The sequence below is a fragment of the Pseudorasbora parva genome, chromosome 21, assembly GCF_024679245.1.
Source record: "Pseudorasbora parva isolate DD20220531a chromosome 21, ASM2467924v1, whole genome shotgun sequence".
Lineage (NCBI taxonomy): Eukaryota > Metazoa > Chordata > Actinopteri > Cypriniformes > Gobionidae > Pseudorasbora > Pseudorasbora parva.
In genome coordinates, this window is record NC_090192.1 from 26923900 (window position 1) to 26946979 (window position 23080).

Here is a 23080-nt window from a genome sequence, read left to right on the forward strand (position 1 = left end):
GCCGTTCGGCAGTTTCTGTGTTTACTAGAAGCACGCAAACGCAACTTTGACTGAAATAACCACTCGTTACAACCGAGATATGCAGCAAAGTATTTGTGAAGCCACAACACGCACAACCTTGAGGCGGATGGATTAGAAGACCCCACAGCAGAAGACCCCAACGGGTACCACCTCATCTCCACTACAAATAGGAAAAAAAGAGGCTACAATTAACACGAGATCACCAAAATTGGACAGTTGAAGACTGGAAAAATTTTCCCAGGTCTGATGAGTCTCGATTTCTGTTGAGACATTCAGAAGGTAGTAAGAATTTGGCGTAAACAGAATGAGAACATGGATCCATTATGCCTTGTTACCACTGTGCAGGCTGGTGGTGGTGTAATGGTGTGGGGGATGTTTTCTTGGCACATTTTAGGCCCCTTAGTGCTAATTGGGCATTGTTTAAATGCCACGGCCTACCTGAGCATTGTTTCTGACCATGTCCATTCCTTTATGACCACCATGTACTCATCCTCTGATGGCTACTTCCAGCAGGATAATGCACCATTTTACAAAGCTTGAATCATTTCAAATTGTTTTTTTGAACATGACAATGAGTTCACTGTACTAAAATAGCCCCCACAGTCACCAGCTCTCGACCCAATAGAGCATCTTTGGGATGTGGTGGAACAGGAGCTTCATGCCCTGGATGTGCATCCCACAAATCTCCATCAACTGCAAGATGCTATCCTATCAATATGGGCCAACATTTCTAAAGAATGCTTTCAGCACCTTGTTGAATCAATGCCACGTAGAATTAAGGCAGTTCTGAAGGTGAAAGGTGGTCAAAAACAGTATTAGTATGGTGTTCCTAATAATCCTTTAGGTGAGTTTATATATTTATGTATTAGTTAATTTAAATGCCATTTCATCGTTACATGAAGGACAATACATTTATATAATTTTTTAATGCATATTTTTTTTTATATATTTCTCACTACAAGTGTACGTCAAAATTAAAAATCAGGTGCAACATACATCATGCAAGAGTAGAGTGACACATTATATAGTATAAACCTCAATAAACCCATATGAGCTGCCAACAGTCTCTACAATCTGTTATGATTAAGATGCTTTTAGGAAATGCAGCCCTGGTCTAGTTTGGTCATAAGCATTGAAGTATGTTGTTCCATCATGCCAACATAAAAAAAAGCTGCCTTATCCCCTCAGAAGGAAGGTTGCCGAGACATACGATTCCAGGAAGGGATTTAGGGATAGTTCACCCAAAAAGGAAAATTATCCCATAATTTACTCACCCTCAAGCCATCCTAGGTATATATGACATTCTTCTTTCAAATGAATACAATCTGAGTTATTAAAAAATATCCTGGCTCTTCCATCCAAGCTTTATAATGGCACTTTAAAATTTGAAGCCCAGAAAAGTGCATCCATCCATTATAAATGTAATCCATGCGGCTCTGGGTGGTTAATAAAGGCCTTTTGTGAATAGTTAAGTTAATCCATGGGTTTGAGTAAGAAAAATATCTATATTTAGTTTTTCCATATAATACTTGGAAGAGCCAGGACATTTTTAAATAACTATTTGTCTGAAAGAAGAATGTCATATACACCTAGAATGGCTTGAGGGTGATTAAATCATGAGGTAATTAAAGTGTTTGGGTGAACTATCCCTTTAAAGCCATATCAAGATATTCAATATAAACAATGTTGTTGTACGCAAAATAATACACAAATGGAGGTGGTTTCAGGCCACTTGCAATCTGTCCAAATTAGTCCGCCACATCAAATTCACCCCAAGAGCAGATGCTTCTGGAAATTTATATGCGTCGAAAAAGGACAAATTGTACATATGTTCATAATGCACAAACACATCCTTCATCTTATGTAGAGCTGTACATTTCCATGTATGTACCTCTGACATTTTTTTCTGTCCTAGTATGTGATGAGCTGCACCCCTGTGAAGGTCTCGGCCGTTATGCCACATTCAAGAATTTTGGCATGGCTTTCCTCCTGCTGTTCCGTGTATCCACCGGGGACAACTGGAATGGCATTATGAAGGTAGGACACAGTCAACTCGTAGTGCTGAATTTAAATGATGCGCAGTTTGTTTTAAATGCTTCGCATGTGTTCTGTGTAAGGTTGTTAGAAACCTATTCAGCTCTCATTTTTACACTCGTCGCAGGACACGCTCAGAGACTGCTCCCAAGACACGGGCATCTGCTACAACACAGTGGTGTCCCCCATTTATTTTGTGTCCTTTGTCCTGACGGCGCAGTTTGTGCTGGTCAATGTGGTGATCGCTGTGCTCATGAAGCACCTGGAGGAAAGCAACAAAGAGGCCAAGGAAGAAGCTGAGCTGGAAGCCGAGATGGAGCTGGAGGCTGCGGGTGGAGATGGAGGAATGCCCCGAGGGCACATGCCACCTTTGGGACCTAGTGACATGAGTGGGCCAGGGGGGTCACCCTGGATATCAAGAGACTCGAGAGAACTGTCTGGACCGATTTACCCCTCAGACAGTCCACCTGCAGACATGCGTAGAGACTCTGAAGATCACATAAAGACGGATCCTGATCCTCCTCAAAATTTGGAGCCGCCTCTAGAGGTGAGTGGAAATACTAGGTGTGCTAGGTCAATGGTGTGTACTGCCTATGGTGTAATTTTCAGGTTCAACATGAGTCAGACTACATGCTAGCTGGTTTCTAGCTGGTCTAAGCTAATTATCACCACATTAGACCAGCTAGAATCCTGCTTAAGATTGTTTTTGTCCTGCTTATTTTTGATTTGTTGAAATCTTTCAATGTCATAGTGTTTCAGGGAAGACGCTCTATTGTCTAACTTCACACTATACTGCTAGACTACATGCCGTATGCTTCTATAGGCGCTTCTCATCTACTGCATGTTCTCCATTACCACTAAAATCATTTTCTGAAGAGACATGATCGCTATGTGATGAACATATTTAATTTAGGTTTTTATTGACATATAAACATGCATCAACACACACATCAGATATGGTAAACTTAAGCTCAAGTATGCTTGCTTGATGTGCGAGAACCAATGGGGTTCATTCGTGTGTGTTACACAGCATGTTTCTCGCTCATCAAGCAAGTACGTTTGAGCTTCTGTTTATGTTTGAAGTATCAAAGTTTATATGTGGATAAAAGTCTAAATTCAATCTGTTAATTATATAAAGTGATCCAATCTCTTCAGAAAATTGGAAACTTTGAAGCAACAAAGTGATAGTTGACTGGACTGTCATTCAACATAAACATCTCAGATTTCATTAAAATGTTAATTTAAAAATGTGTGTTTTCGAAGAAAACCAAAAGTATTACTGGTTTGGAATGACATGAGGGTAATTGATGACAATTGTTTTAAATTATTTTTGGTCCACTAACCCTTTAAAGCATTTAAATTAGTCAGTTTAAATTAGGACATGTATTATTTGAGCTGTAGGTAATGTTTCACCAGTGGGACAACTGTTCTAAACAGATGAGGTTTGTTTCTGCACTACTGTTGTAATTCCTGTGGATGTCTCTAAGTGAAAAGGCCCTTTTTGGCCCTTTTCTGGAAAATCACAGGGTTTACTGGCTTTATATGGTCATGAGACGAACTGAAGAAGATAGTAAACAATTTTGTTACTCTGGTCTCATGTAAACGCATAATGTTTAAGCCTTATGGTAATACATACAACACTGAAGCTTTAACATGTATTCCAGTCCAATGCAATGCCATTGACTTCCATTTAAGTGAATAATTGTTATAATATTTGGAAGAGTTCATATTATTTCATCACATACTCACACTCATGCGGAATCCAAACTTGTTTGAAAAGAAAAAATATATTTTTGGGAATGTCTCTGCCAATGCTCACCAAAACAGTTTGGCTTCAAACTATCTTGCCACATGGACCGTCTTTTTAAAATATATGATACAAATATTTTAATTTCAGACGATGTACGAAATGCTTCTTTTTTCATGGATTAATATGATTAACCATTTATTAGCTCAAAAGATAGTCTGTCAATATGCAGATTTAGTATTTGTCAGGGCTTTTCAAAGCATTATAACATGCATTTGGGTATTTACCCGAAATGCACGTTTTAAAACACTTGACTGTTATTTTTAAAGTGGGGAAGTCCATCAGTTTTTGTTATTTTGGTAGATGCCTGTCGTTTGCTCATTATAAACACGGTGGTTGGAGGTCAGACTGGTGCCATGGGAAAGCAGTGATACAGACCTCTTATTTTTTTAATGTAGGCTGGCTATTTCCAGAATACCAGCCATTTTTTATGATAACAATGACACTATCCCTCCAGCCCTCTTCTGAAGTGTGGCTGTGTCAAAATGTTTTGCTCATCATCAGGACAAATGTTCATAGAGTTCTAGTTCCACCTTGTGGATGTCAGTGGTAGAAGCTGTTTTACATGTGCATCTATGTAAGTTTAGATCTCAATACTACTCTGTCCAGCACATAAGTGATACATTTATTAGGTACTTCTGGTTTAAAGTATCAGTTCACCCAAAAATGTAATTATTATTTATTCACCCGTGTTGTTCTAAAGTTGTATGGCTTTCTTTCTTTTGTGGAACGGCAGCACATTCTTCAAAAATGTATTCTTTTTTGGTTTCAATGGAAATAGTCAAAGGTTTTAAAAACATGAGATTTTAAACTGTCCTTGTTTATTCCTTTGTAAATCTTCCTTCTGACTAATTGTGTTATAGTCTGCCAACTTCTCTCCTACCTTCATTTCTCCTCTGTTTTTTCTCTGTGTAATGTCATTCACGTTACCCCTCCTCATCTCTTCTGCCTCTGTCTCTGTCTGCTCTCTTTCTCTCTGTCATTCATCCCGTCTTCCACATTCTGGGGCTTTAGCGGAGGCCTATGCTTGACTCAGTTTCCCTGGTGATCCAGGGCTCACTGGAAGGAGAGCTCAGCCTCATGGACAACTTATCTGGCTCCATCTGCCACTTCTACGCTCTGCCCCCCCTTCCCAGAAAGCACTGCACTGAGAAACAGGTCAATAGCTTCCCTGTTCACCCAGCTTTGCCTCGTACCACACTTCTCTCCTCTTTCTGCCTGTCTCTTTCCCTTTTTCTTTCTCTCCTTTACTCTCTCTGGACCACTTAAACTTACATAATAGCGCTGATGTTTCTTTGTGTCAGTTACAAAACCACCTCAGCACTGTGGGATTTCCAGCGCTCCTTAGATGGCAAGGACTTGGTTCTGCTCCAGTAATATCCATTTGTTGAAGTGTACTTATTTCCTGGTCCCATAAGAGTGACAAAGTCTTGCAAAATTGTGTGAAATTTGTCCCACGTTACAAAGATCATAATTACCCACAAAAAGTGATGAACTCATCTGGCTGGAGTCAAAGAGGTAATGTGTGGATCGATAAAGAGCTGGACCGCTGCTGAATTATGCAAGAACATCTCTTTTGGTCTGTTTCACAGAGAAATATTTCATTCTATTGCATTAGCAATGCAAAAACCGAGGGTTCTAAAAGCTTTTTTTAAATGCAATTGGAGAATATTTAATGTCTTTATGGAAATAGCTGGCTCTTTTATTTTGACGACTTTGCAAAAAAGTTGTTCCAGCTCAAACTCTCAGGGTCAATTAAACGGTGCAGTATGCAGGATTTCGCCTTTAACTTTTAAGGATCTATGAAAGAGGTTCCACATTATTCCTCGACGAGGGTAATCTAATTCAACTATAATATCTGAGGACCAATAAATATTTCAGTATCTACCATGGCTACTGACAGAAGGTTATGTCCATCTTGTCAGCTGACTTGGAGGGTGTTTCCGTCAGGGTTGGGCAAAATGAACTGAACAAGTGAATTTGACTTGTATTGACCACACCCAGCACAAAGCTGGATTTGAATCGGAATGACAGGGAAAATTTACATTATTTATAGCAATGTCATCCACATTTTTATACCTGGCTTTGGCAAGCCAACATTGACAAACTGTTTTCTAGCCAATTATAAATATTTTAAGGCTGTCAACAGTAACGCGTTAATGCATGCGATTCATTTTTTTCCAGTTTAACATGTAAAAATATTTAACACAATTAACCTTCCTTTGGCTAGCGTTACATTATCCTGCAAATGCTTTTAAACCATTAAAGCATGACGAGACAAAAGAGAATGTGCCAGAATTGACTTGCATCCTGAGTAGCAGTGGCAGGTCTTAAAGTGACAGTAGCCACTAATGATATTGCTCATTAATGTTAAAACAGATACAAATCATGACTAAAGAACTTTTGTAGCTTTAATAAGGATTAATCCATATTTATAATTTATGCAGTGCAAACTGTTTGATAATTGTATTAAATTTCTGTTGCCTATATTTCCGACCAGGAAGGCCACAGGCAAATATGAAATTTATTATGGGTTTATGTAAGGATTGTTTTATTTTAATTTAAATTAAGTTATATTTTTGAAGCCTAATTAATGTTAAAAAAAAAATGTTTAAAAATGGATCGCTTTCAATTACACTGTAATGTTGAATGGCTATAATTAACTTTTAACATTTGCATAAACACCTCACTAGCTGTATTATCATCAGTGGTGCTGGCCTTTATTAATAAAAATATGCCATTAAACAAGTATTTAATTAAAATATACTGTCTGTTGTCTCTACATTATTTAGAGATTAAATTTCAACTTATTACATAAAATATATTGTATTTTTAATTGCGATTTAATGGTGGTTAATCACAGAAAAAATGTGTGATTAATCTAGGATTTTTTTTAACCGATTGACAGCACTACTAATTTTATTGAATTTCAAATAATTTTTATTCTACTTCATTTCATTAAGGTTTGAATTGCAATTCTGCATCCTGTTTGCTACATCAAATTCAAAACATTAATTGGAATTTAAAAGACCTTCTCTGTTTAATGGCGCACAACCCTCGTCCCTACATACTGAACTGTTAAGTTCGCAAAAATGAACTAACCTCACCACATAAAGTTGTATTAACTGTACCTGTGTGATAGTCTGCGTGTCTTCTAACTATGCATGTGCTGGTTGCCCATCTCACTCTTGGCTCATCTCTTCTTCTTTAGATTCCTCTAGCCGAGATGGAGGCTCTATCTCTGGCGTCGGAGAAATCCTGGTCCTTAGCTCTGACGGATGACTCTGTCCCAGATGATTTTAACCCCCTCTTACTAACCAATCAGGAGTGCAATGTATTTAACAGTAGAGCAACGTTCATTTTCCACTCCTGCCTCTCAGCCTTACACTGCTTCCAAAGACATCCGCCCTCTCCACCCTGCTTCAGTATTTGGCCCTGAATATTTTATCCCCAGGTCTTTTAGCACTCTAATAGATTTGCTCTATTCAATTATATATTATGCTGCTGTTTTAAGCTAGTTACAGCATAGTTTAAACTTAACCTTTACGGACGATTTGGTTTAACGTTGTACCTATTGTTGTGGAGTTACTAAACTAAAAATGTGTCAAATCAGTGACACTAACTTAACAACTGCATTTTTAGTAGGCGTATTCAAAACACCTGTGCAGCTTTTGACAGACTACTATAGTGAGCAGCCCATAGTGAGCAGAAGTTGATGAAATGCTATAATAATATTGCTGTAATTTAAACATTTATATAATATTTAGTCAAATGCTATGAAGCACTATACTTTTGTCTTATACACTACCATTCAACCCAAAACCCAAAAATAACCCAAAAATATTTGACAGTGTGTACATCACATATAAATAGATATTTCATAATGTAATGTAAATGTATAATAATATAATTAAATAATCTATTGACACTTGGTGGATAAACATCATGAATGATTTATGCAGAGCTGAGAGGCGAGTGTGTTTGGAGCTTTGGGGGTTTCTAACCGTCCACTCCGTTCTTTTTGTTTGTATGGTCTAGTCCAGTCCAGTAGAGTAGAGTTACTGCCTGTCATTCTGCTCCTTTCCTGTCTGGATTCTGCAGCTATGTCCCCGTTCTTCTACCCATACGTCTAAAGGCCATTTCTGAACCTCTTCTCCAACTTGTCTCTTCATACTTTTTAGATGTCCCTGTTTCCATCCTCAATTGATCTGTCTGCATATCTACTTGTGTCTGTTTGTTTTTGTTTCATGGTTTTATCAGTCTTATTTTTTGTGTTTATTAAAAGTGAAGTTTCTCCCTAGTACCATGCTTCTTGAAAGAGCAGGAGTGTGGTATGGGATCGGCTTCTGCTGTCTGCCAGCTACAGTAGTACAGGCTCTGGGCGCAGCTTCTGAAGGGAGAAGGCTGATGGTTTTTGTCACCTCACAATTTAACCCATATTCATTGTTTCAGAACTATGCCCATAGATCCATAAATAATTTATACATAGTATTTCTCATATGAGTGAGATTTAGATCCAGCATGTTCTCATTTCTCTGACGTATTTATGGGGATGAAAAATGGCAGAAAAAATATGCACTGAGATATGCATAAATCTTCAGTGCCTATATCGTGGAGGATCATCAAAATGCCATACTTGATGTTAATGAGGATGTAATTGTTTCCCATAAATAACGACAGTAAAAGAGGAACAGAGCAAATTTACTCAAAACACATTTAAATCACAAACAATGAATATGGATGAACATTTATAAAATGACTTAAATCTCTGAGCAAGAATATGTGGACTTGCACAAGTGTCATTTCAAGGAATAATTCACCCAAAAATGTTTCGCCTAAAAATTCGAATTACTAATCTCATGTTTTACATTACTTTTTCTATTCTTCCGGTGGTTGCTGATCAGTCCAGGATTGTGACCTGTTCACATTCAAATATGATATTGACCACATTTTGAAAGCTGCAGTCTGTATTTTTTTTTTGGGGTAAACAATGACCAAAATCAATTTGAGCAAGTACACAACAAGCCAGTCGATCTCCTTACCTTAGTCCCATTCTCAACAGTGAGCTTGTAATATTGCGTTATAGTTAGAGTGGTGTGGTGAATTTCTGTGGGAAATTCAAGCATGTCTTTGCATCATTACTTCATGTCTAGATACATAAAGAAAAGTCCGGCTAGTAGTAGTAACGCACATGAGGAGCATGTTCTTCAGCAGATCATTTATAGTCTTTTCTTGGAGGTTCACCTGTAGTCAAAAAGATTATACTGTACGGAAATTGAAATCTACAGGTATTGCTAATAAACACTAATACACACACGCAGGGCTTATGCTGATAACAATTTGAGAACAAAGTATAACAATAATAATAATTAGCATGATTTGATGTTATATGAACGATCGTTAGATTTAATCACTGTTGGTACTTGGTAGTGCAATTTATTGTAATAGTATAGTATCCACACTGGTGCAGTGACTAAAAGCAAAGCCACACATACTCCTCAAAATATTAAAATCATCCACACAGACGCACAACTCATGTACAGATGAAAACTCCGTAAGAAACTGCAATTGCAGGTTTTAAACAGAGATGGCGACAAAAATTTGCAGACTGCAGCTTTAAAAAAAAAAATAAAAAATAGTGTGTGAACAGCCAAACAAAAAAACTGAGCACTGTGGCCTGCAGTGTGAATATAGCCTAAAGTGAGTCTGATTCAGTCTGATTCATGAACCATTCAAATAGATTTTGTGAATTGGATCAGTCGATTCATTTGAACCGATTTTGTGAATTAGATCAGTCGATTCATTAAAAAGACATGACTTAGATTGTTTTTCAGATTTCCAAATACTCAGATACTTTAAGTCTTAGTTAATTAAAATAAATACCATATACAGTACATGGATATGAAAAGTTTAATTAAATGAACATTTCCATTCATACAACATGATTTATGAGAACGTCTCTTGATCAGTCTCCTCCCTGTCTAGTGCGCAGTGACGTTTGCCTTTCATTGTATGCTAACCAGTCCAGCCTCTATGTATTAGGTACAGTGTGTGTGTGTGCGTCCATGTGTTCATAAGGGCCCCTGATGCTTCAAACACAAGTACCAGCTCTCACTTTGACTTGCATCTCTTTTAATGTCCCTCAGACCACAGTTCCACCAGATCCTCTAGACCCCCAGCAGCCAGACGAGCCGACGAATGAGCACTTGCTGTACGTGAAGAAGACCTCAGTGGGCCGCACACATTCTCTGCCCAATGACAGCTACATGTTCCTCCCACTGCAGCCCAACTCGACTCACAGTACCCACACAACCTCACCTCACCTAGCTCAGACAGGTTCAGCACTGCATTTTATTTCTGAATTGGTTTTAAATAAGGTGATTCATGCAGATGTCAATAATTGTCATATCAAACGTCTCCTCACACAGGGTCTACAGGGTCTATCCAATCTCAAACAGAAGAACCCACCCAGCACTTGACCGTGCCCGCCGATCTGTTCAGACCGATCAGCCCTCATAGCCTATCAGACTCTGAGAGCATCCCACGAATCCCCCCACCTCGACGGGCACACACACTCTCACGCACCCTACGCAGACAGGTGAGCTCAGGCCTATTGCTTTGATTTGCAGAGTCTGTTCTATTAGCAAATGTGCACTCTCGTTTTACGTTCTGATCCAAAACCTAGTGGGCTGCCTTTTATATTCAGCTGACACACATACAACCATTCAAAAAAATACATGTTTATGAAAGATTTCTCTTATGCTCACCAAGACTACAATTAAGACTCACCAAGAAAAATACAGAAAAACAGTAATATTTTCAATGTTATTACAATTTACAGTAACTGTTTTCTATTTTAATATATTTTGAAAATATAATGTATTCCTTGATTTTGGAAACCATGATTTTTCTGTAGTTTTTGATGAATATAAATTTCCAAGGAACAGCATTTTTGAAATATAATTATTTTGTAACATTTTAAACTATAGTGCTGACAAATCCAAAAGTTTTGTATTTACATAATGTGTACTGTGTATAATTATTATGTATTTTTAAAAGTACACTAATGTTTATATTTAAGAACTTTTAAAGAATTTTCTACTGCTCACCAAGGCTGCATTTATTTGATCGAAAATACAGCAAAAACAGTATTATTGTGAAATATTTTAATGTAATATAATAATTTAAAATAACTTTTTTCTAAATTTTAAAATGCAATTTATCACTGTGATTCAAGCTGAATTTTCACATCATTACTTCAGTCATCAGTGTCACATGATCCTTCAGAAATCATTCTAATATGCTGATTTGCTGCTCAAAAACATTTATTATTATTATCAATGCTGAAAACAGTTGTGTACATTTTTTTCTTTCAGGATTATTTAATGAATAGAAAGTTCAAATTTATAGCATTTATCTGAAATATAAAGCTTTTGCAACATTCAATTTAAATCATCCTTGCTGAATAAATGTATTAATTTATACAAACCTGGCGTCATCAAACTACGTCTTTGTTTTGAATAGGTTCCCTCTAGCGGACGGAAAAGTTACATAGTGTAGCTTTAAGTAAAAAAAAAGGTATTTTCCACAAAAAATGTAATTCTTACTAACCCAAAACTTTTGAATGGTAATACGATGATAAAAAGCTTTCTATTTCAGCAGATAAATACTGTTCTTTTGAATTTTCTATTCATCAAATCATCATATTAGAATGATTTATAAAGGATCATGCAACACTGAAAACTGGAGTAGTGAGGCTCAAAATTCAGCTTTGCATCACAGGAATAAATTACATTTTAAAATATATTCAATATTTTACATTTTAATATTTCATAATATTACAGCCTTTTTTGCATTTTTAATAACAAATGCATCCTTGGTGAGCAAAGGAGACTTCTTTAAAAACCTTTAAAAATCTTAGCATTCTCAAGCTTTTGACTGGTTGTGTATATAAATATTTGATCTTTTCTTAAATATATACATGCACACAATACTTTTTACCTAGCTGTCCAATCAAAGTGGAGGGGTGAGACTAATACCGCACAGACCAACCTTCACATCATGCTTTTACAATGCTGACAGAGGATAAGCACAACAACAGAACAAAATTAAAACAAGAGCCAGAGCAAATACTTTGAAAGTTTGTAGGGATCAAAATAATGACATTGGAATTACCTATATATCGAGAGTGACATGACTCCTTAAAATATGCAGCTCACTAGGTTTTGTAACAGAACAATTTTCTCTCTGCTGGTCTTCTTTCACAATGCATAATATCCATTGTCTTCCTTTATGGATTGTGATTGGAGACTTTAGGGAATGTGACTGGTATGAAATATGACACATCTGCACTGTTGATGTCTCCCTCTGGCTAGTATATTTCTTCTCTTAATCCTTCCTGCATTCTCTCCTTTTTTGTCTTCTGCTTTTTGGCCTGCATACCCTCTAATGTGACTTACTCCGAGTAGCTCAGCATGGTCCAACCCAAGCCTGACCCCGAGCTGCTCCTGAGACACAGATACTCCTGTTTCTGAGAGAGCTGGAATGGGCTGTTTGAATCAGCTGGCCTCCAGCACCCTCTCCACAGATCCTTAAACTCCATACCCAACTTTGTCCTACCACACCCCTTAAATCCCGTTCCTCCAGCCCGACACATTTCACCATGGCTACTGTAAAGGCCAAAACGTCAGGGTAAAGATCATGGGGAATTAAATTAGCAGACTGATGTCTTCTATACTCAAATTAGTAGCATTTAAAAAAAAAAAAAAAAAAAAAAATGTTTAAAATAAATTATTTCCAGTATTGTAGTTATATCAGTTGCCTTTGGAATGAACTTTAAACCTTAACAATAATAACTTTTTTTTATTATTATTAAATAAGTAATAATTTAATTCTTTGTTTCCCAGACATGCCATTTAGTCAATCCCATCATGCTAATGTAAAAACTATTTCCAGCCACTAGATGGCAGCATAGTTTCAATCACACAAGTTTCAACACAGGACAAGGACACTCATGGCTTGGTCTCTTACTCCTTATTCGCTAACTTTCTAAATTTGACATGGTTCCTCTTGATCTTTAGCCCCTCCCAAAACACAAACCCACCTCTCTCCTACTGGGCCGGTGTCTCTCTCTGGCTTCCTCGATTAAGAGAAAATAGACAAATTAAGAAGGTTCCCAAGAGAGAGTGACCCCAAGAAGAGACATGGGTCTTGTGGTCTGTTGCAGTAGCCCAGTGGCTCAGAGTGCAGTCTGCCAAACAGTGCCTGTAGTTTTGCCCTAGGGTAAATGTCTCTCTGCCCTAGTTAAAACAATACACCTATTGCAAACTTTTCTCTAAAAGTGCAATTGATATTGTAAGTTTTCACCTATGTGACTTCACCCAGAGCAGTAGCATGTACAGTACTGCTACTCAGGCAGTGTGCCAGTTTTGTACATGGGGAGTAGCTACTTAGTTCATGTCAAAAATTAGACATGAAGATATAGAGCAAAAGGAAGACAAATATTGATTTGCCAATTTCTCCAGTATACTGTACACACGCAATAGCGCAAGAAGGACCAGGGGCGGTTCCAGGGTCAGGGGGCATTCGGAGCTTAACCCAAACCTCTTTGGATGCATGAGTCAGCATATGATTAAATATTAGAATTTGAATCTTTAAGCTACATGTTGAAATGTAATGAAGTAAATATTTAAATATAACTGGGAGATAAAATAAAAAGGTCTCATCTGCATGCATACGTTTTTGCCTTCAGGCTTTCTGTAGCTCTGTGTACAGGTTGACAGTTGTGACTGTCACTTGTCATTGCAACCGTTTTTAACTGTGTTTATAAGATAGTTGAATTACCAAAGTTTGCGAAGTTCACGGCCTTGTTTGTGGTCTTTATAAAACAGTTTTCAAGAACCGCAAGTGTCAGGCTCAAGCTCAAATGTATATTCCGATTGTCTGTGAAATAGTTGGTGCTAGATGGAGTGCAACTCTGACTAAAAAGTCAATAGATCATGTAGTTTCTTCATTGTCTGATTTATAGAGCAGATGAGTGACCTGACATTAAAGTATAAAAAAATAAAAAAATATGGGGCTTAGGCCCTGGAAGCCCATCCCTAGGACTGCCCATGAGACAGAACGTACTAAGAATGTTAACTAACTGGAGGTTGTTGAACTAAGAATGTTACTTTAGAATGTGTAACTACTATTGAGCAAGTTTTCTTGAACTTTTAGCACAATTTAAGCACTATTTTTGTCGGTTAAAGGTTCAGTGTGTGGTCGGGAGGTTTTGTGGTGAGTTACTTCATTTGATACTTTCAAGTTTGATACAAACTTTTAAAAAAAAGAAGAATATCCGTGTCAGATTCTATATGTCGGCTACCTCTGATTGGGGCTACAAACTCGTTCAAAATAGACGCCCTGAGGCGTTTTTTTCTATTTTTCTAATTTTATCTCCAATCCTTTGAAGCAGAGAGCTTGTGGAGTGTAATACTAATGGTGAACTCCACTCTAACTCCACGACTCCCCTCCCCTTCCACTGGCTTCTACACCCCTGACATCTCATACTAACCAGTCTCCCTTTCACCTGTTCATGTCCTAAATCCCTAATGTTACCCCTACCTTCCCCTCACCTCCTCCCGTCCCTGCTCTCCTCAGGTGGCAGTGAGTGCTGACTCTCAGGAGACTCTATACACAGAGGGAGGGGAAAATGAAGGTTCTCTGGGACTTAGGGAACTGTCGGACCCCCCTGTCAACCTTCCACCTCAGCAGCAGCAGCATCACCAGCCTTCGCTCTTTCTGGTCCCTGCTACACCAGGCGCCTCCCCGAAACCATCACGACCTAGCGTCCACACGCAGCACAACCCCTACGACCAGTACATGTTCTCCACCCTTTCCCACTCTCCGCCCCTACCGCTACCGCCTCCGCCCCCGGCTGCCGGGAAGCGAGAGGAAACAGACTCTGTGGATCAGGAGGTATCCCAAATTATCCGTGCAGGGCTCACAGGGAGGAGCGACGATGGAATCGGAGGAGAAACGGGAGATCAAGGTGCAAGACGTCAGCTAAAGAAGTACCACAGCGTGGACACTCAGGGCCAGCGAGCTCTGCTGTTACCACGGCCCTTGTCCTGGCTCGACGACCCACGCCGGCACTCAATCGAGGTGTGCTCGTCCGTGGAAAGCAGTCCCCAGCGCAGTTCGATCTCCTCTGGCTTCGTCTCGCGAGCGGACAGCCTCCAGCAGCAGTCCTCGCCACGGCCCCGCAAGAAGAAGATGAGTCCACCGTGCATCTCCGAGGATCCGCCCGAGGGTCCGGAGCTTCCGGGAGGTTTTCACCCTGCTCTGGGGATAGTGCCGCCCCCCTTGCCGAGCCGGGACACTTGCCTGAGGAGACGCGCTCCCTCCAGTGACTCCAAAGACTCATTTGATTTGGGTGGAGGAGTAGATGGGCTGCCACAAGAGGGCATCCCGAACTCCAAGCTATTGACTCTGCCTAGTTTCTCTTTTGAGAAAACAAGTTCCGAGCACTGAACACTGACTCGCACGATCACGCACACACATGCGCACATGACACACGATGCACTCCGTGTATCCGTGATGGTGATAGTAATAGTAATAATATCTTAGAGAGTAATAATGCTAACTACAACAATGGTGAATACTACAAGATCATGAGGAATAGTAACTATACCTTGTATTTTTTTTTCTCTACTGCCAAAAGAACACAAAAGGATGTTGTGCTGAGGATTAAACAAGCTAATAACGGGACTCTCTCTCCTCAAAGATGCCAGCAGATCGGTTGGCAACCTCATGACCTCCTCGGGGAGGTCAGTGCAGAGCCCGGGGGAGAGCGTCCCCTTCTGGCTGTTGTGAAGACTTCACAGTACTGTATTGCTGAACTCCCTAAAGGGCACTGATGAAGGTACAAAGCAATATGAACGTTTTAGAGACACTATTTTCTTAAATTATTGGGCCATAGTGTTTGTAAAGGTGTAGATTTTTTTTTTTTTTTCAATTTCGTTAGTTTTATTTGTCTTTTTGTGATTTTTCTCTTTTTCTGTGTTTAAATCGTTTGTTGTTTGCTTTATTTTTTCACCATAGGATATTTTTAGCGTTCTTGTTTTAACAAAGACAAAACGAAAGAAAACATTTTTCAAAGCGCCGGGATCCATGTATTTGTAGAAATAACGATATTATTATTATTATTATTATTAATGATGATGATATAATATATATCTTTAAAAATAAAGCATTAAACAGCTCTTTGATTTTTAAACACAAGTATTAGACTGGTGTGCCCTGACTAAAGATCAAGTCTTGTGACACTGTCTGCAGAACAGATTGTGTGCTACTTTTACTGACAGCCTTTCAGACTGAAGAGAAATACTTGCATTAGTTGAACTCATGAAGCAGAAAATCACTGCAAAACACGCACAAGTTTCATTGGAAATCTGGTTTAAATTCTGATGATGTTTTTGGACACCAGGTAGTCTAGTTAAATAAATGCTATATTATCAGTACAGCTCATACAATATTTGTGTGAAATTGTAACATGAAAAAATTGTGAGAAAAGAAAAGCATTTGATCTTGAGTTTCTAAAAACTGCAAGGTAGTGGTTTTCACTCGAAGACTCGCCCACATTGTCCTAAACAATCTTTGATATATATTTGAGTGTATATTTTGTAGTGTTAATAGATTAAAATAAATTATTGATTTATTTTGTGATTTTAGAGGTCTCAAGAACTGTATGTTCTTCAATAAAAACAACAGTTGTTGAGAGGACAAATAAAATGATGTCCCATTTTGTTGGACAGATTTGTCCATTTTTTACTCAGCACAGAACCAGCAGAAAAAAAGCAGGACCAAATTGCTTCGTTGAACTTGAAAGTGGACAGAAAGTATCTATGAAAAAATGTCAATTTATTAATAATCAGTAAGAAACAGCTTTTATTTCTCTGAATGAATTAAGATGGGTGCACACTGTGCAGTTTATAAAAGTCCTATACGATTGTTCCTCGACTGTACGAACGTGATCCCCTCTGTAAGCCATGTCGCACTTTAAGATCTGTCATTAATTTCAGACTGTTCGATAGTTAAGGCGCATTAAAAACGGACACATGCAAGAAAACTCGTCTGAAAACTGAGCTGTTTTACACGTGGGATTGAAATGGCTACAAAGAAATCTGTACCGCTCATTTTGGTCATGGTGTGTCTTGAAAAAGGAAGACATTTTGATGGTCGTTGTAGGAGAAGTCACATTGCAGGACTGTGAAGCAAATCTTCTGATGCTGCCAGAATTTCATCTGCGGTAAAGTTTGTTCAGAATGATCAATAGGCTGTCTGTGAACATGTCAAATTAACGATCAAAGACTTCAGATTTTAGCATAGGATCAGAGTAATCTCTTTGGATTCGCAAAATTTGTCTCAGGCGGCCAAATAGTGGCCAAAATCTTAGTGTGCACCCGGCTAGAAACGTGAAAGATTATCATTATGATTGTTATTTAGAAAATTATATTAAGGTAATTTAAAAAAAAAAGCTTTGAAATACTTTTAGTTCATCCTACAGCCCCCTTGGAAGTTTGCAGAACCATAAGCGACTATATTATAAGGAGTTATTTACATATTGTGCCAACCTTATTCTTCACACTATACACGTGCTAGTTAAGGTATATTTAGTTTTGCCATTTAAGCCTCACTCAGAATCAAAATGCATGTTGATTGAAGCTGTTGTCAAGTGCACTGTTGGTAACTCACTGAAGTGATTCCCTTTGGTTTTCATGAAAGCTAATCGGCACATCTGCAGGCCTCCTTTCGAGAAAGCTTGTACTTCACGGGGTTCAGTTCAGTAATATACCTCTATTTTGCTTCAAAGCCCTAGATGCAGTCCAAATCTGTGGCTGCAGTTTGTATATGGCTTAGTGTGTGTTTTTGTCAATAGACCAATTTCCGAACTATCTACCAGCTTCATTTTAGCAATCCTTATATGCTTCCATATAAACCAGTTTTTGTGTGTGTGTGTGAAAAAGAATGCTCCAGGATGGAGTTAATACAATCATTATAATGTGCAAAGCACCCAATGATGTTCTGTACAGCTCACCATTGCACCAGACATTTGGTTACCGTATGAACTCTTTATTAGTGGTGTGTAATTCTACCTCTAGGATATCTTCAGAATGGATCGTTTTGATCAAGGTGATGCTAAAACAAAAGAATGCAAATGGTCATCTGTTTGCTATAATATTGAATACTTTTTTACTTCAAACATTTGGCTTACACATCACAGTACAAACCCTTCTTTGACACTGAAAGAAGACGATGATGTTCCCACAGCTTTTCTATTAAACTGCAAAATCCTGGAAAACAGCTTGAGTGCCCAAATGGAAAAGGAAAACACCGAAGTTATTGGTAAACATCCTCGGGAGGAAATGACAATTAACTTCCGCTGTGCTTCTATGCGTGCATCATGTTAGCGATTCAGCTTCTCCCTGGGTTCCCACTCCTGATATAAAGCCTGATAGCTGAGGACCCTTTGATACGAGTTCTCCATCCCTCCTTGCAGAAAATGAGTATTGGAAAATCTATGATAACTTAATTTACTGAACAGGCTGAATCAATTTGACTTCCAAAACATGACGCAGTTCCCACTGAAGACGCTGACAATGTAACGTTTGGGAAAACAACACCTCGAAAGACGTTTTGAGGTGGGTTGAAAACTTAAAGTCCTTGTTTACCAGCCAAATAGTCATCAAGACACTTTGGGAGGTCCTCAGTGATTGGCTGAGTTGCTATAGTGAGTGTGTGCTCATTAATGTTGCTCTGGTGCTCCGCTGAGCAAGAGCATGTTTCAGAAAGCCAGAAGAAATCCATTCATGACCTCCTCCAAAAGGACTGAGAAGACGAGCCCTATCACATCACATGAGCATCAACACAAAAACATTAACATAATAAAGACAACACTTAAAGTGGTCCTATTATGCCCTTTTACAGAGTCTTGATTTACTGTTTGTGATGTGCTAGTATATGCCTTCATGCTTGGTTGTTTGAAAAACACAATTTATGTTTTACAGTATAACAGCACCTCTCTCCCCAGTCTGGCTTGAACGCACCCAACAGTTGAAATGTGTTGTGATGGCATCACTTAGCGTGTTCGTGAAATATCACATCCCTTACCATAACTGCAAGTTTCATCTGCGCAGGTGGAGGTGTCTCGTGTGGGCAGAGCTAAATAGCTATTGTGTTGAAAGCTGTGGCATACTTAAAGGTGGGGTAAGTGCTTTCTGGTAACCGTTGTTGACACTTCAAATCACCAAAACAAACACGCCCCCTACCCCCAAAAAGGGTCTCGCCCCACACATACGGAGCCCAGGCAACGACTACGGCAGAATCTCTGTGTTACTAATCCAGGTCGACAATGAAAAAGTCATCCTTTCCATGACAAAAACACAAACCGTTCTCATGAACAACTCGATAGTACACAAGCACAACAGTCAACTAAGGACATATTACAATTATGACAAGATTAGAGTTATAACAATTACAAAAACACAAACGATAGCTCGATAGTAGCCTACACGAGCCTATAGCCTAGCCTAATCCATTTTTTTTATATTGTTTGCTAGAAACACTAATCTATCACCTTGATCTGGATCGTGCGGCTCTTTTGTTGATGATGTTCCCCACGGTGGAGAACACTCATTCAGAGCGCACAGATTCGCCTTATTTTTTTCATGACTCATGAGCCTATGCTACAATATGTTTAGAGCGCCCTCTATTCGATGAGATGGCATACAATTAAATAAAAAACAAACGGTCTAATCATAAACCACATTTACATGCACACTTTTTTGTCATTCCGATTAAAATAATTTAGATTGAAATATTTAGTGGAATGTTTATATGAGACGTTATCGAAACCAATCTGGGGTTTACATGTGCTGTCAGGCGCAGTTGAAGTAAAAAATGCCTGTGACAACCGTTGTCAAGATGAGCGGGTGTAGCCAGGCTATGTCATTATGCCAACATTATCTTCATAACTTCTTACGAAATAAAAAGTTTAACTCTAAGAGAAATGTACTTTCCTCTCGTCAACATTATAGTTTAGTGTGCATGAGCGCGGCGCGGGCTGTGTATCACATCATATAAGGACGCACACTCAAAAGTAAACGCTTTAGGTCGTTTATATGGTGACATTTTTCGTTTGATCGGTTCATTCAAAGGTTTATCCCACCCCTCTCAAACCGATTACAATTTCATTTGGTTTGGGCATTGTTATTCCGATTGATGTGTTTATATGGAGCATTTTCATTCATATTGGACTTTTAAACTGATCACAGTGCTCCATGTAATTGCACCTGACTGTAAAAAATTGCGCTACATGGTTAAACTTATGGTTAAACTCCCTCACAATTCATGTAATTGAATGAGTATTGACTGATTGATTGAAAGTGTGCCTTGCTTGGTATCTAACTTTTAATGTTTGTTTGCTTATAATCCAGAAGATGATCTGAGTGAAGTTTTTCTATAATGCATCATGCCCTTATAATAAGAAATCATGTCTAACTGTACTCTGCTTAAGAATGGGAGGACAGTCCCCTCTGAACCAAGATGATACCTAATTGGTTAGAAACCCATCAAGGAGCAAATATTTGATATCAGAACACGAACAAAGAATTAGACTAGGTCCTAAAAGATCACGACAAGAGCAGACCAAGATATACAAAAATACAAGATATACAAAGGCAGACCAAGATCCGAGAAAATGGGTTAACAATTTAATTTATGCCATCTAAAATACTCTCGTCTCAACATCCGTAAGACTTTCCAGCACACCATGTGATTGGCTTTCCAAGATGCCGTTCATAGACGCCAGGCTCAGAAAAAGATTGTGTTTGCATCTTGACGTCATCGACTGACGAAAAACCGCCTCCACAGAATAATACGCACGTGTAGTTCAGTAGCCCCGCCCACTGAACACAGTCGCTGCATAAGCTTCATTCGAATCCTAATATTAGGAAGGTGTGGTTGAATTTTTTTTATGAAGTTCCAGCTGACATGGGGTAGACAATGGTGATCACTTAATTTCACTGCGGAATCATTTGTAAACGAATCTCACAATTCTATTTCTTCTATATTGGGTCTGACAGGAGGAATGGTGCAACACACTTGTGTGAGTAAAACGTGTTTTTATATGTGATAGTATTGCATTGTTATAGTTTATTTTGCTTATGTGTATATGTCTAACACAGTGTTTCCCAACCTTTTTTCAGTCATGGCACCCTTTAAAAATGTTCAACATTTTGTGGCGCCCCCTCACATACGTTACGCTAGGGGTGTAACGGTACAGATTGCTCACAGTTCGGTTTGTATCACGGTTTTAGGTTCACGGTTTTAGTACAGTTCGATATTTGCTATGTTCAGGGGAAAAAGTACTACTGTCAAATAAAAAAAAAGTTAAGAACAAATAATATACAAGCATGAATGAGAAGAAATAAATACTTTTGAGCAAAGATATTAATAAAATAAACAATGCTTTTCAGGTAGGTCTAACATTAGTTTTTTAGGTAGAGGAATTGAATCAAATGTAAAATAACAGCATATTTAACTGTTAAAAGATTAATCTTTATTCAACTTACAAAAGCTATTAAATCAAGAGCAGTGAGTGATGTCCTTATCTTTTGTTTTACATTAAACAGACAGCAGTAAAAGTAGCTGCCCCTTTAAGACCTAATGCACGATATGCGTTATCTTATCGACTGTACAAAATTCACTTGAGGCATATATACACTACGTCTGCTTGGATACTCAAGGATATACATACTTTTTGTGTGAGTTTGTTCATTCAAGCCCAAGAGAACTCAATACTTGGATGACCCACTTTTGGATGAGTGCACAGAAACAAATCTTCTCACTGTGCGCGAGAGTTCTCATTCGCATCTTCTGGCGAATATACCCGGGTGATGACGACAGCGAAAATGACTGCTCATACGGCATGCATTGAACACAGTTTACAAAGAGAAAACATTTTGCCCACGTTTTTCTTTTATTATCGCTGTTGTAGTAAATCACTGAGAAGCCAGCACGTGTAACTTATCAATTGACAGAAACACAAAGCATTATTTTTAACCCATATTAAATATACGTCATCAGATGTGAGATGAACCGCGGTGCAAGTGCATGCCGGCACCTTTTTTTACACGGCACCCCTGCTCACGTCAGACGGCACCCCGGTTGGGAAACGCTGGTCTAACAGAACATACCTTTAGCACGCTGGACTCGGACATGTATGGGCCAGGGCTCCCAAAGCTGCCAAAACGGAAGCCCGTTGGCAGGCCGATGAATCTCGAAATAATACTTTCTTGTTCTGCTATTCTCTCTTTTTGACGTGACGTGTGCGCACTGTTCACGCTTATATCGAATGATTGTGTGGGCTATGCAATTCAAAAATAATTGTCCAATCAACTGCGGGTGGATGAGTAATAAATCATTGTGTTTGTTTGTTAAAGACGTACTTGAATCATTCCGGTTGCCACTTTCAAAACAATCCCTCCCTCATGTGAACTGAACTGACAGGAGCATAGATATGACATGTACGTTCTCGGACTGATAATTATGCCTTTTTACGACAACACTAAATTAATCTGTACCGCTAGATTTGGCTACTCTTCAGAGCCCTTTAGTGACTTTTCCCCAAAAATGCAGCAAGAGAAACAACAAGTCTAGGAATTTCTTGGATGAACCTCATCTAGTTCCTGAGTGTCGCCGGTTCTGCCCCACGAGCACAAGGTCTTGCTTTCCCGCCGCACACACACCTCTCTGCATCTGCTCTGGTCAGCGAGGGGCTGAGAGGAGCAGTGGCAGTGCTATCAGTTAAAATAGTTGCTGTTGCTTAAACCTAAAAATAGCTGAATATAAGCCAAGGTCACTAGACTTTGCGGGTGTTTCTTTTGCACTGCAGCGGTTGTGGTATGATGTTTTAATAAACATGAATTCAACAAATAGATCTAACAAATATTAATACACTCAAAATGTAAAAAACAAACAAACTAAAAAACACAAAATCTACTCAACTTTACTGGAAAATTATAGTTATTTTAATTCAGCCAAGAGGTTACACGTCGATCTTCTACTGGTCGCAGATGTGTATTAGCAGCTTCAGAGTTCACCAAACTTGAACTTTGGAATGCAGTGAATTGTGAAACTTTTCGCATGAGCTTACGTTTCCGGTCTGACGCATTG

General features: G+C 38.7%; 1 protein-coding gene across 5 annotated transcripts in view; it reads left to right on the top strand.

Moving 5' to 3' along the window:
- The window catches only part of cacna1g (calcium channel, voltage-dependent, T type, alpha 1G subunit), a 296673-nt gene extending 280566 nt beyond the window's left edge, over positions 1-16107 (top strand). For 4 of the 5 annotated variants that reach the window (XM_067429513.1, XM_067429515.1, XM_067429514.1 and 1 more), the window contains 7 exons: positions 1937-2058; positions 2183-2602; positions 4877-5020; positions 7074-7196; positions 10009-10198; positions 10291-10460; positions 14504-16107. In XM_067429513.1, coding sequence (XP_067285614.1) covers positions 1937-2058; positions 2183-2602; positions 4877-5020; positions 7074-7196; positions 10009-10198; positions 10291-10460; positions 14504-15376 — 2042 coding nt within the window. In that variant the 3' untranslated portion in view covers positions 15377-16107. The remainder of the gene's footprint in view (positions 1-1936; positions 2059-2182; positions 2603-4876; positions 5021-7073; positions 7197-10008; positions 10199-10290; positions 10461-14503) is intronic. The other variant, XM_067429516.1, reaches the window with a different exon arrangement.
- The last annotated feature ends 6973 nt before the right edge of the window (positions 16108-23080 follow it).